This window comes from Osmerus eperlanus, chromosome 4 (genome assembly GCF_963692335.1).
Source record: "Osmerus eperlanus chromosome 4, fOsmEpe2.1, whole genome shotgun sequence".
Lineage (NCBI taxonomy): Eukaryota > Metazoa > Chordata > Actinopteri > Osmeriformes > Osmeridae > Osmerus > Osmerus eperlanus.
The window spans coordinates 16,859,873-16,871,876 of record NC_085021.1 but is presented as its reverse complement, the minus strand read 5'-3'; the positions used below and the strand labels follow the sequence as shown (position 1 = coordinate 16,871,876).

Genomic DNA, 12,004 nt, shown 5'->3' with positions numbered 1-12,004 from the left:
TCAATAGGGCATGCCACACTAACCCTCTCAATGAACTATCTTCTCATTGGCCCTGCAGCCACCAAAACCTCTCTGTGAACTTTCCCCTGATTGGTTGCATAACGGTGAAGGGCCAGACACAGTGTTTCCCCAGCAACAGGTGGCCCTGTGCCGATGTGGTCAGAGGTGACCTTTAGCCCCTTTTTTTCTAGCATGAAGTTTCACAGAAAAGGAATATTTCACTCCTCTACCAAGTATTCTTGTAACACTATTCTGACTAAGAATAGTGTTTGTACTGTTGATTATGTGATAATTCTCTATCAGTAGGTAATAGGTATGTCTATAGCATTGGTCTTGGATGATGTAACTGCAGTCTGACTAAGTAACGCTGCTATCACTTGCAGACAGGGGAAGTACTCTTCAACAGACAGTCTCAAATGAATCAGACAAACCTTGACTGAGCGCAACAGGCAAAGTGTGGCGAGCTCCACCCATCCTGTCTTGCTCCCTCACACACACGCACGCACACACACGCGCACACACACACAGGCACAAGTGGAGGTATGCACCATTGTAAACTCCTCTGGGGGCCCCTGGCAGCTGAGCGTAGCATGCCACTCTCACTATTTCCTCTCTCTTTCCCTCCCTCCATCCTTCATGTGGAGAAGCTTTGCCACCCTCTCATCCCTGGTTTATTCCTAGCCAGGAGTATTCAGATGGGGGGCACAGATACTATGACTACACTGAGGTGTGACATTCCTAATGCGGGGGGTTCTGTGTGAGCGTAGCGCCCGTATGGCCATGTCTGTCTCTGTCACACCTCAGCTAATCAAAACGCCCTATCTTAGAGGTGTGACATCCTGTCTATGCCATGTAATCTGCACCAGATCATATAGCCGTCCCTCCTCTTTCCGTCTCTGTCTTTGAAGGTATTCTTACTCTGTGGTTTCTGCATTCCCGCTACAATGATGAGGCTTATCAGCAATGGGTTTCTAATAAAACATGCTTATATAGGGTATGTGTGTGTGTGCGTGTGAATTTGTGTGTGTGTATATAGGACACAGGGCAAGGGGCACACCTGTGCCTGGAGAATTGTATCCAGAGTCTGTGAGTGTGTGTGTGTGTGCTTCTACATATCCCAGTGTGTGTATCCCAGGTTCGTTGCATGACAGGAGTCTTGGGGAGATAGCGGTGTCAACTTTCACCTCAGTCCGTCCTTCAGATTTCACTTCCTCCCACAAAGCACTGCTCCCAGCAGTTCCTGTCCAATCTGGCTGGGCTGGCAGGCAGCCAGATGCACAAACACACACACACACACCCACGCATGCATGCATTCGCACACACACATGCTTGGGTGTGGGCCTAGCACTCCATCTCAATTGTGTCATACGGTAAAGCGGTCAGGTGCACAGTAGCTAGACGTCTGCTCCAATCTGACAGACACACACACACACACCAGTGGCTACATCCCAGTAGTCCACTGTAACCCTCCTTCCAACGTCCAACGCTTCCTCTGGCCTAATGCTCCACACGCTAAAGCTAGCATGCAAAGCTGTTACCACTGTAACGCACATGCATGTGCCTTGTTCTGCATGCATGTACTAAAGCTGTCTGCCTGTCTGCCAGATTAGTTCAGATTGAAAACCATTATGCTGGCAGGGGTAATCCACGAGACCCGGGCTGGCACGTGGCACCCAGCTCAGCCTGGGGGTGAAGAGGGGAGGGGAGGGGGTGAGAGGGGAAGTGTATTTAATGCCCTCCTGTCTGGTTCCCAGGCTACAGGACCAGCGCACTTAGCAAAGTCTGTAGCTCAACCTCCCTACTTTCTCATTTGCTGTCAAATGCATTCTATTGTACTGCATTGTAGGTTCAGCACTACTGGTCTTGTCAACAGCGCCACTCTACAGGGTGACATTTTAGAAAGGCAGCGTTCAGATTTATACTGAAGACAAACCCGTTTTCTCCCTGTGATCCAGTTATTGAACGGTGGGAGTGAGTGCTGGTGCTAATGACCCTTGGTGCTTCGGCCTGTCTAGCCACACTTCCCAGACATGTAACACAGCACCAGGTCCTATTACACAGGCATGAGGGCATACGGCGAGGTCCCAACATGGTCACGCCTGCAGACGGAGGGCAGCAGAGAGGGCAGGAGGGAGGGAGAAAGGGTGGCCACCTGTTCCGGCTTCTCCGCCTTCCTTTAAGGCAGACAGAGGTGGTGTGTGCACGCAAGTGTGTGTGTGTGAGTCAATAGGAAGCAGACAAATACTGATCTGCTTTAGTCACCACAGATTTGCTTTAATTGTGTCACGCTCCATGTCTTAGTGAAACTCTGCCTAAGATATCTGTCAGTGAGGGAGGCACACGCACACGCCACATGCTCACGCACACATCACACGCTCACGCACACGCCACACGCAAGCCACACACTGCAGCCAGCAATCTACCATCACCGAGACACACCCACTAAAAGTGCAACTGTTGCCATTGGGTTTCATCCACATTCCCTCTGCCTCTCTTAGATTCCTGAGGGGAACCCTTCACCAAAATAGACAGACAGACACAGTGTGGGAGGGGGAAAGGGAGGGGATAAACGGGTATCTGTGTGCTCTTAGTGTTGTGTCCAGTCTGTCAGTGGGGAGAGAGAGCGAGAGAGAGCGAGAGAGAGCGAGAGAGAGAGAGAGAGAGAGAGAGAGAGAGAGAGAGAGAGAGAGAGAGAGAGAGAGAGAGAGAGAGAGAGAGAGAGAGAGAGAGAGAGAGGGAGGGAGGGAGGGAGGGAGGGAGGGAGGGAGGGAGGGAGCCCGACTGTACCATGCAAAAAAAAAAGACTGTGGCGTTACTGGGCGTTTCACAGCAAGCTGGTCAGAGGACAGGCGATGTGCATCACATGTGTGACCCTGCAGCCTAACACATGTCCGGTAGACAGGGGGAGGAGGAGAGAGGAAGGGAGAGAGAGAGAATCACATCTCATGGCGTCTGACCCAGAATTGAATGCACATGACATTTGGTTTTCCGAGCTCCGAGCCTTTCTTTACCAATGAACAGTTATGAGCACTATGGGTTACTTAAAGAAGAAATTGTATTTTTATCATAACATGTTGAAAGTTACATTGCAGATTAAGCATAGCTGAAATAAAATGCTTTAAAGCAACAGAAGTGGATAGAGAAGGGAGGGGGGGAATGGAGGGCCTAGACGAGTGACAGCCACTGCCTTGAGAAAGAGGCGAGTGAAGTCATAGTATTATGGCCAGCCAATGGGGTGCGAGGCTGACACAAACCCACCCTTGTCTTTCAGGGACACTCTGGTTCTGGTTACCCATAGCCCCACTACAATGCCCATTAATGCATTGTGAATAAATATTTGTGTGTGTGTGTGTTTGTGTTTGTGTATCTGTTGCCAGAGTATAAACTGCTCACAAACTGTACCCCAGCAGTGAGAATGTTTTTTAGAAAGTGTGTGTGTGTGTTGGATTTGGTAATCTGGCATTGTCTGACACTATGGTGACTCTCTCCCCCCCCACCCTGCCCCCACCTCTAGCAAACACACACCCACACATTCCGTCAACACCCCTCCTATATTTAAACAAGCGCACACTCACAGTTGTCAGACGCCTTGCCCGTGAAACCTGTCTCAGGCAGTTATCGTTGATTTGTGCTCTATTTATCCAGGGATTATAGTTCTCCTATGCACTTGCACACACACACACACACACACAGACACACACACACACACACACACACACACACAGACACACGCCTTAACGTCTGGTTAACCAGGCATAGGAAAGGTCCTTCAAAATTGAATCTGACTTGACTTAACTTTCATAATGATCCTGCAATTCTTAATAAAGCCTCTTTTCTTCTTTTTATGTAATAGGCATCGGATCCTATTCCAGCAAAGAAGTCTAAACATGAGGACTTCCCACTGCAGTCCCCGTCAGCTGACAAGGACAAGCAACCTGATTGGCTACGATCCCTCTCCGCTTCGGCTAGCAAGGTTGGTAGTTTGATTTCACCTCTTAATTGGGCTGGACTTATCGTAGGTCGTTTGTCCAGCTTTGGATCTGAGGGAATGGCTCATATTTAGACAGGTCTATGGTAACTGTAGAAGCTTGTTGTCCATGGATTCACTTACTGAAAATGGAGCTTTGCTAAAGAAACCTATGAAACCCAATATAACCACAATATAATGATAGATGTTCCTTACAAAGATCAATAATCCCAAAAAGTTGCCCTTAGTGACTTCCATTGCACTCTAGTTTCATAGGAATGCATCAAGATGGTGGCTCACTGAACTAATTATTAATCAATAGAAACCATCTTTTCAGATTGTCATTTGTCTGTTTTGACTGTACACAGGATATTCATGTTGATCTCATTCCTATCATTCAACATCGTTTATGTAGTATCACCGTAATGACACAGATACTGTTCTTTATTCCCAGGGCCTTAATTGCATCCAGCCCAGACAGAGGCCCTCTGCTTTCAGACCCTGGTCCCCCAACCTGTCCTCTGGGGATAAAGAGTCCCCCAGCCGCCCTCTTGCCCTCCTGAGAGACAGGTGAGCCCCAAATTGACTGACAGGCATGGACGCATACCACTGAAATGGAAGAGTGGAACGATATGCCAGCTTAAACAAACCACTTGTCCACGAGCTTTGAAAACATTTGATGGGGTTGTATACGTGCCATAATGGATTTATAGATTTCGGGTGGCAATCAAAAAGCACTGGCTTCACTTGGCTGCCATTTTGAATTTGAATTTAGTGCTCATTTTATCATACTCGATGAGCTGCCAGATGCCACACTGAGAGCTCACTTGCTTGTCTGGGTGGGCTGAGGTCAGAGTTCATGTCTGACTGTATCGCTGCCACCCACACTGCACCGCACTCACACACACTCACTCTGTTGGCACCCACTTGAAGTGCCGCAGCTTGTGCCAGTTCGACAAGCATCACACAAACACACACTCATTTGATTTGATCTTCCTCGCCTAGTTTCTACAACTACAAGAGCATGGAGAGCGCTGTGGCCCCCAACGTGGCCCTCACCCCCCAGCCCCCAGGGAAGGTGGGGCCCATGTCCCCGTCCGTGCCCAGCACCTCCCACCCCAGTGGGGGAGAGCCTCCAGGAGAGGGGGCCAGTGCTAGCTCCAGGCCGCGGAAGAGAAGGGCCACAGGGGAGCTTCCACACCCAACGCCCGAGCCCCCTTGCCCCCCTTCCGCCACTGCGAGCAAACCCCCCCAGGAGGACAAAGACTCTGAGGTGGAAATCGAAGTGGAGAGTCGTGAGGAATGTGAGTCACGACAAGCATACAAAAAGATGTGCTACTGTGTTACTACTTTCAAACTTCTATTACAGTCTTGGAAACGATTACAAAACAAACCTATTTTTCTCTTCCTTTACTCCACCAGTCACTTCGTCCCTGTCCTCCCTCTCCTCCCCTTCCTTCACCTCCTCGAGCTCAGCTAAGGACCTGAGCTCACCTGGGGCCCAGGGCCCTATGGCCCCCATCACATCGCCTGAAGTGTCTGGAGCCACAGCTGTGGCTCCAGAGGCCCCGGGGCCAGGGCTGGAGACTGATTTAGAGACCCTGAGGCAGGCCCTGGACAGCGGGCTGGACTCCAAGGAGTCCAAGGAGAAGTTCCTGCATGAGATTGTCAAGATGAGAGTCAAGCAAGAAGAGAAGCTCGGCTCTGCCCTGCAGGCCAAACGTAGCCTCCAACAGGTAAAGGCCTCTTTCACACACACACACATACATACACACAAACACAAATACTATGTCCAAACTATGCCCTTAAATTTTTTATCAGATATCACTATTCATATTATACCGTTGAGTGGTATGGACCAAGTAGTTTTTGATCGTAATCACACTTCACATGAACTTTACTGAAGTGATCAAAAGGGAGGAAACAGTTAAGAAATGGGGAAAACACACGGATTAAGCAACTAATACAAAAAGGCCTTAAAACTCAAATGACTGGCTGCTGACCATGACTTAGCAGAAAGGAAAGAGGGAGCGGATGTTGCTGCAAAGCAGTCAGCCGACATCCATTTTTATTTTGGTCTTGGAGGAAGACCAAGTTGAAACGCTGACGAGGAATGTCTTGGTGTGTAAGCCACAGAGCATCCTGAGACAGAGAACATTCTAGAGTGACAGCATTCCACTCCTCTCATTGTTTGCGTTTAGAGAAGAGCTATTTTTCAATTTGACTGCCTTGTCTTCATGTGTAATAGCTTGCCAATATACTATATACGAGCCAGATTATATTTTTAACAGCTCCTGAATGCACCAAATGACATTATGTAAACCACCCAGGAAACAAAGCGTGGGGTGTGAGAGATTAGTTTCATCCTATTTTTGGGAAGTTACAAAGCTTGATGACAGACATGCCCGTCCAAACTGTTCAGTTCCCATGAGAAGGATATGGGTGTGTTTCCAGGCACACACACACACACACACACATAAATCTGTCTCTCAGTTTCAGAGGGGAAGGAAACTTCACTTCTTCATATCTGCCTGTTCTCATCTACTTAAACCTTGACTTATCTAAAAACAGAACCAGCTCTTTTCTTGCAACATTACACAGTTGGTTATATTGATTATATTGATTGAAAAAGCTAAATGCCCAGTGAGTAATACATACTAAATATAACATATTGTGGGGACAATGGGACATACTTTCTAAAGTGGAACGTTTCTTAGGAACATTTAGCCTTTAATGTTAATGAAAGTGGAAACATCCAGAGGATCTAATGCTGACTCTCTTGCTGTGATGTATCTCTGCCCTCCAGGAGTTGGAGTTCCTGCGTGTGGCTAAGAAGGAGAAGCTTAGGGAGGCCACGGAGGCCAAGCGCAACCTGAGGAAGGAGATCGAGCGCCTGCGCGCCGAGAGCGAGAAGAAGATGAAGGAGGCGAACGAGTCCCGCGTCCGTCTGAAGAGAGAGCTGGAGCAGGCGCGGCAGCTCCGAGTGTGTGACAAGGGCTGTGAGGCCGGACGTCTGCGTGCCAAGTACTCTGCACAGGTGAAGCCCATCCCCCTACCACACACACACACACACATTTACTGAAAGAAAACACACCATTGCTCCTTCATGCATTCAAATGCTCACATACACACATACATGCACACTATCTATCGCTCACATATTTCCAAGTGTCTGTTAGTGTGAGTCACATTTCATGAACACCCTGAATGGGACTGAAAGTAATTGCAGCATTGCTATCACACACCAAGTATAAGCATTCTCATGGTCAAGAAGCAGAAAAAAGCATTTCCTTCTCTCTAGTTGAAAATAAATGGGTGTAACCCAAAGAGCACAGACGCATGATAAGTGCCAGCCCGAATAGGAAACAGGAAAAGACATCTACTTCCTCTTACGGCTCATGGGAAATGTAGATTAGACAAAACAAAAGGGAGGTAGAGTCTTAAGTTATGTCTCTAGTTGGTTGAGACAGTGAAATTCACTTTTCGACCCTTTTATCAATAAATGTATTTACATCTGAGAGAATACGTGTTTGGGTTATTTCAAGACAGAATTAAGGTCTGTGTTTTAGTTTTAACAGTATGTTCACTGTGTCTGGGTGAAGAAGTTTACCGTTTAGATAGTGAGGTAATGGTTGCCGGATGTGGTCTGAATGTGTGAGCCACACAGACGACAACATTAGGGTGTGTACGCTGTATCGGTTCCTCTTGAGGGTTTGTCTAGAGTGCATTGAATTGTATTGCAAGTCTGCATCTCAACTTCCATTTTTGCAGTTAAAATACGACAAAGTATTATACTTGCAAAATGGTTGTTAAATGCTAAACTATTGTGGTGGCTAGCTTTTTAGCCGAACAGGTGCATTTTCGGCCTACGTCATCAGTGATGACTGGTTTTGAGATTCATCTCTTCATCTTCAACTCAGGGTCAGATGGCTGAGCGGTTAGGGAATCGGGCTATTAATCAGAAGGTTGCTGGTTTGATTCCGGCTGTGGAAAATGACGTTGTGCCCTTGGGCAGGGCACTTCACCCTATTGCCTCGGGGGAATGTCCCTGTACTCACTGTAAGTCGCTTTGGATAAGAGTGTCTGCTAAATGTAAATGTAAACTCATCTTGTTTTTTTTTGGTGTGCTCCAGATCGAGGACTTACAGATGAAGCTGCAGCATGCGGAGGCAGACCGTGAGCAGCTGCGGGCAGACCTGCTGCAGGAGCGGGAGGCCCGGGAGCACCTGGAGAGGGTGGTCAAGGAGCTGCAGCAACAGCTGTGGCCCAAGTCAGACAGCGGTGCAGACAAGGACACGCCAACCAAGGACATGCCCCCCGACAACTAAACCCTCCAACTTCCTCCACTCAGGTCCTGCCTGCACAGTCAACTCACCCTAGAAACCCCCCACCGCCCACCCCCATACCCAGAGACAGAGAGGACAGATCAAGAATAGAGAAGATGATCTATACTGAGGAGCTACATCCTTGATATGCGCATATCCATCTTCAGGAAAAGTCTGAGTGGTTGGGTGCATCCTTGGGGAAAAAACTAGATATTTGTACATGGACCAAGGAAATATGTGTTACTAAGACAAGCACTGAAATGCACCTCTACCACCAGAACTGAAAATTGAATTGTGGGAGGAGAAAAAAATACTATATATAGCACAAAATATGATTGTGCCTGTATTTTCTCTGACAAGAAACCAAGCAACATTTTGGATAGAGACTTTCTATGAAGAAAAATGAAAAAGATGATAATAGTATGATATTAGTATATTACAACTCACCCATATAGAGACACAAAGTGGAGAGTTTTAAAATGGCAGACGGAGCCATGCAGAAGGACTGGACTGTACCCACATACTCTGGCAAAGCCTCTGCTCTCTCTCAATTCGAAGAAAGCGGAGGATATCACAATGTTATAAGCTATTTAAGAGACTGTATAGCGATATGTAAAAATACTTTTTTTTTTGTTTGTTTGTGCTTTTGGAGCTTCAAAAAGAAAATATGACAACAAATATGAACTAAGGACTACTCTCGATCAAGCGAGAGTAACTCACTATTGCCACCATGGGTTTGTTGGACATGGGGAAGTCATTGTGATCCTTTGAGGAAACATATCAAGTCTGATCATTTTCTTCTGTACTGTTCCAGAAATACTAAATCATTCATCAAGTTTATTAATGAAATGGTGAGTAGGATTGCATTTGACTTGATATTTTCTCTCTTTGGAACCAGTCATGTCTTTGTATTTGGAAAAAAGTGTTACGTTCTAGGCACCTTTCAGAATGAGCACTTCATTTAGATAGTGACAACAATTTTCCCCAAGTGACAAAATATACAGAAACTGCACACAATTTTTTGTCATTGTGTGTTTGTGAGCATTGGGTCAAACCCCAAAAGTCTATCTTATGAAGATACACTTTGTGATCAATGTCTGTGTAACCTAAAGCCTAGATTTCAGACTAGCTTGACTGTGTTTTTCCTTTACATTTGATTAACAAAAGTATGCATGTTTCGCTCAATTAAGATTTGAAGACTCTTTCTGGATACTATGATTTTAGGGCTGAAAGTGGCGCCTTTAGCAAGTGCCACAATATGTTCTTTTTAATAAATTATGGTATGTAAATATAAATATGTTTCTTTTTTACTTTACAGTAATGAATCGCACTTTGTCATAACAAAGTACTGTTATAATGCATTATACTCCCACTATTGTCTTCATTTTTACTTTGGAAAAGAAATATTCATGACAACAACAATATAAATTCAGTAAGCATTTTTTGATTATATGCATCTCAATTAAGTACAATGTTATTATGTGTTATCAAAACACAGTATTGTAAATAAAATGAAAGGAAAAAGGGTCTACCTGCTTGCTTGCTGACACAGTCCTGGCTGCTGAGAAATCCTATTCCTTTTTGCCGAAAGTATGACCTGTTTGCTTTAGTGGTAAATTGACTTTTAGAACAGACAGTGGGACATTATAGTGCAAGTGACACATTCAATTCAGCGCCAACTTTATTTTTTTTTTAGTATTTATTAATATTAGACTAATTAATTGAAGTTTCATGTAAAACACTGCTCCAATAAACCAGTCAATGGAAGGCATTGGTAATTGGAGCCCAGAGATACATTGCTCACATATTGACAGAAAATATTGCATAAAATCTTTTTTTATAATGCTCCAATTACACAGTGGGTACAATGCAATCAGAATGTACATTGTGTTAATGCTGTTTTCCTTTGGTTGTTGATGTTGTTGTTGTTGTTTTTAATGTGGGGATATTTTGTCTGTTATGTTCCTTTTTTCCAATAGAAAACTCATATATTTTCTTTATGCATGACATTTGAGAAGGTTTGCCATACATATAGTCATTATTGGGCATTGATATTGTACATGTAAGGGTTTTATTGTGTTATGCAATATACAGCAAACTCGTCTTATTTAGAAGAAGAAAAAAAAGAATCTCATTTTTTAAAGTCAACTAAACCTTGTTTATTATACAGCTGAGAATAATTTCACACGCAAATCACAACAAGTTCAAATGCAATGCTGGACAACCTTAAGTGCCTGAAAGCGGGCGGAAGGTTTCCAGAACAGGAACATTGATGATGTAATTGTTGTTGCTGGCCTCTGCATAGGGACTCAGAGTCAACTTCTCCAGGGATGCTAGGTCCTTCACAGTGCAGACGCTGGGGTAGATGATAGGGATGTTTGCTTTGCACTCTTGAAGGGAGTCTAGAACATTCTCTGGCCTTTCTGAGCAAATCTCCCTTATGGCAGGCTTGACTTGACCTCCTGGGCCAAGCTCACAGATGCAGCTCTTTTTCAGTATTCCTATTCCAATACAGTTTACAGCAGTACTTTACATTGACCTTTTTTAAAACAGAAATAATTGAACAATTTGCAAATGCTGAACCGTAGGCTTTTTGAATGATTGCTTTTCTTCATTCAGAAATGTTCTTTCAATGATATGCATGTCAAAACATTTTATAAAAATCAGTATGTACCGTTGATATATGCTAAGGTAACTCTTGAGGGTATCGCTCGGTCCATCTAGAGGTGACCATGTATAACAAATCAAGAGGGCATTATGTCTAAGCCCAATGTCTTAACCTACTTTAGAAAGGGCAACGTTAATGAGAGACTGACACTGAGTCTGTGACTTCAACAGACCTTAAATTGGTACATTTTATAGTTGTTTTTACACAAAAATGAATTGATATGTGTAGTTTACTTTATTCATGGTTTTCTACAAAAAGGGAGAAAATAATGACATTGGCTCTTTGGTCTCCCATGTAAAAGAAAAAAACGATTTAAATGATTTATTATTTTCTAAACAAGACCATTTTGCTAAATAGAGGACAATAAAGCAGCAATAACAGTACATATTAATAGACAAAAACTAGCCAGTGTGAGGATTTAAATAAGAATTTACAAATGTAAATATTTTTTTTTCATTTACAATATTGTATTATATATGTACATGGTGTTTCCTTTTTCAAAAAGAAATCTTTTCTTACACAATAGCTGTCTTGTTTTTTTTGAGTTTGTGTTTTAACCAAGACCATGTTTCAAAAACAATTATTGCAGTGCGTTAGAGAATATTCCCCACATAAACATGTTGTTTATCCCATGTTTTTTTTTTTTTTTTTACTGTAGAGTCTTTATATTCATTGTCTTTTTTCACCAGTTCATATATATTTTTAACAATATATTCAAATCAATTAGTGGACCTGTGGTCACACCAGACCGCACCACATCGCAGATTTCCTCCTCATCCTCATTTATCTTTTTAGCCCTATGCTGCTGCTAATACTATATAAACTTTACAATTCTAGAAATATTTTTATGTAAGAGGTAAATGTATGCTTTCTTGTTTATCAATGCCGCAAATACAGTATGAGAAAAAAAAGCTTGGCTTATTTATCTACTCCCTTCTTTCCCTTATCTTTTCGCGCCTTTTTCCACCTCTCCTTCATCAACACCTTTTCCTTCTCTCACGACACGGACTATATTGTAAAGTAAAGGACTTTATGAGATAATGT

At 44.0% G+C, this 12,004-nt stretch overlaps 1 protein-coding gene across 1 annotated transcript in view; it reads left to right on the top strand.

Annotated features, from left to right (window-relative positions):
* skia (v-ski avian sarcoma viral oncogene homolog a) overlaps window positions 1-11,485 on the top strand; it is a 58,753-nt gene extending 47,268 nt beyond the window's left edge. Inside the window, exons 2-7 of the mRNA XM_062459687.1 lie at window positions 3,854-3,973; window positions 4,422-4,537; window positions 4,973-5,271; window positions 5,390-5,703; window positions 6,774-7,004; window positions 8,101-11,485. Of these exons, the coding sequence (XP_062315671.1) occupies window positions 3,854-3,973; window positions 4,422-4,537; window positions 4,973-5,271; window positions 5,390-5,703; window positions 6,774-7,004; window positions 8,101-8,295 (1,275 nt within the window). The 3' untranslated portion in view covers window positions 8,296-11,485. The remainder of the gene's footprint in view (window positions 1-3,853; window positions 3,974-4,421; window positions 4,538-4,972; window positions 5,272-5,389; window positions 5,704-6,773; window positions 7,005-8,100) is intronic.
* Window positions 11,486-12,004: the final 519 nt, after the last annotated feature.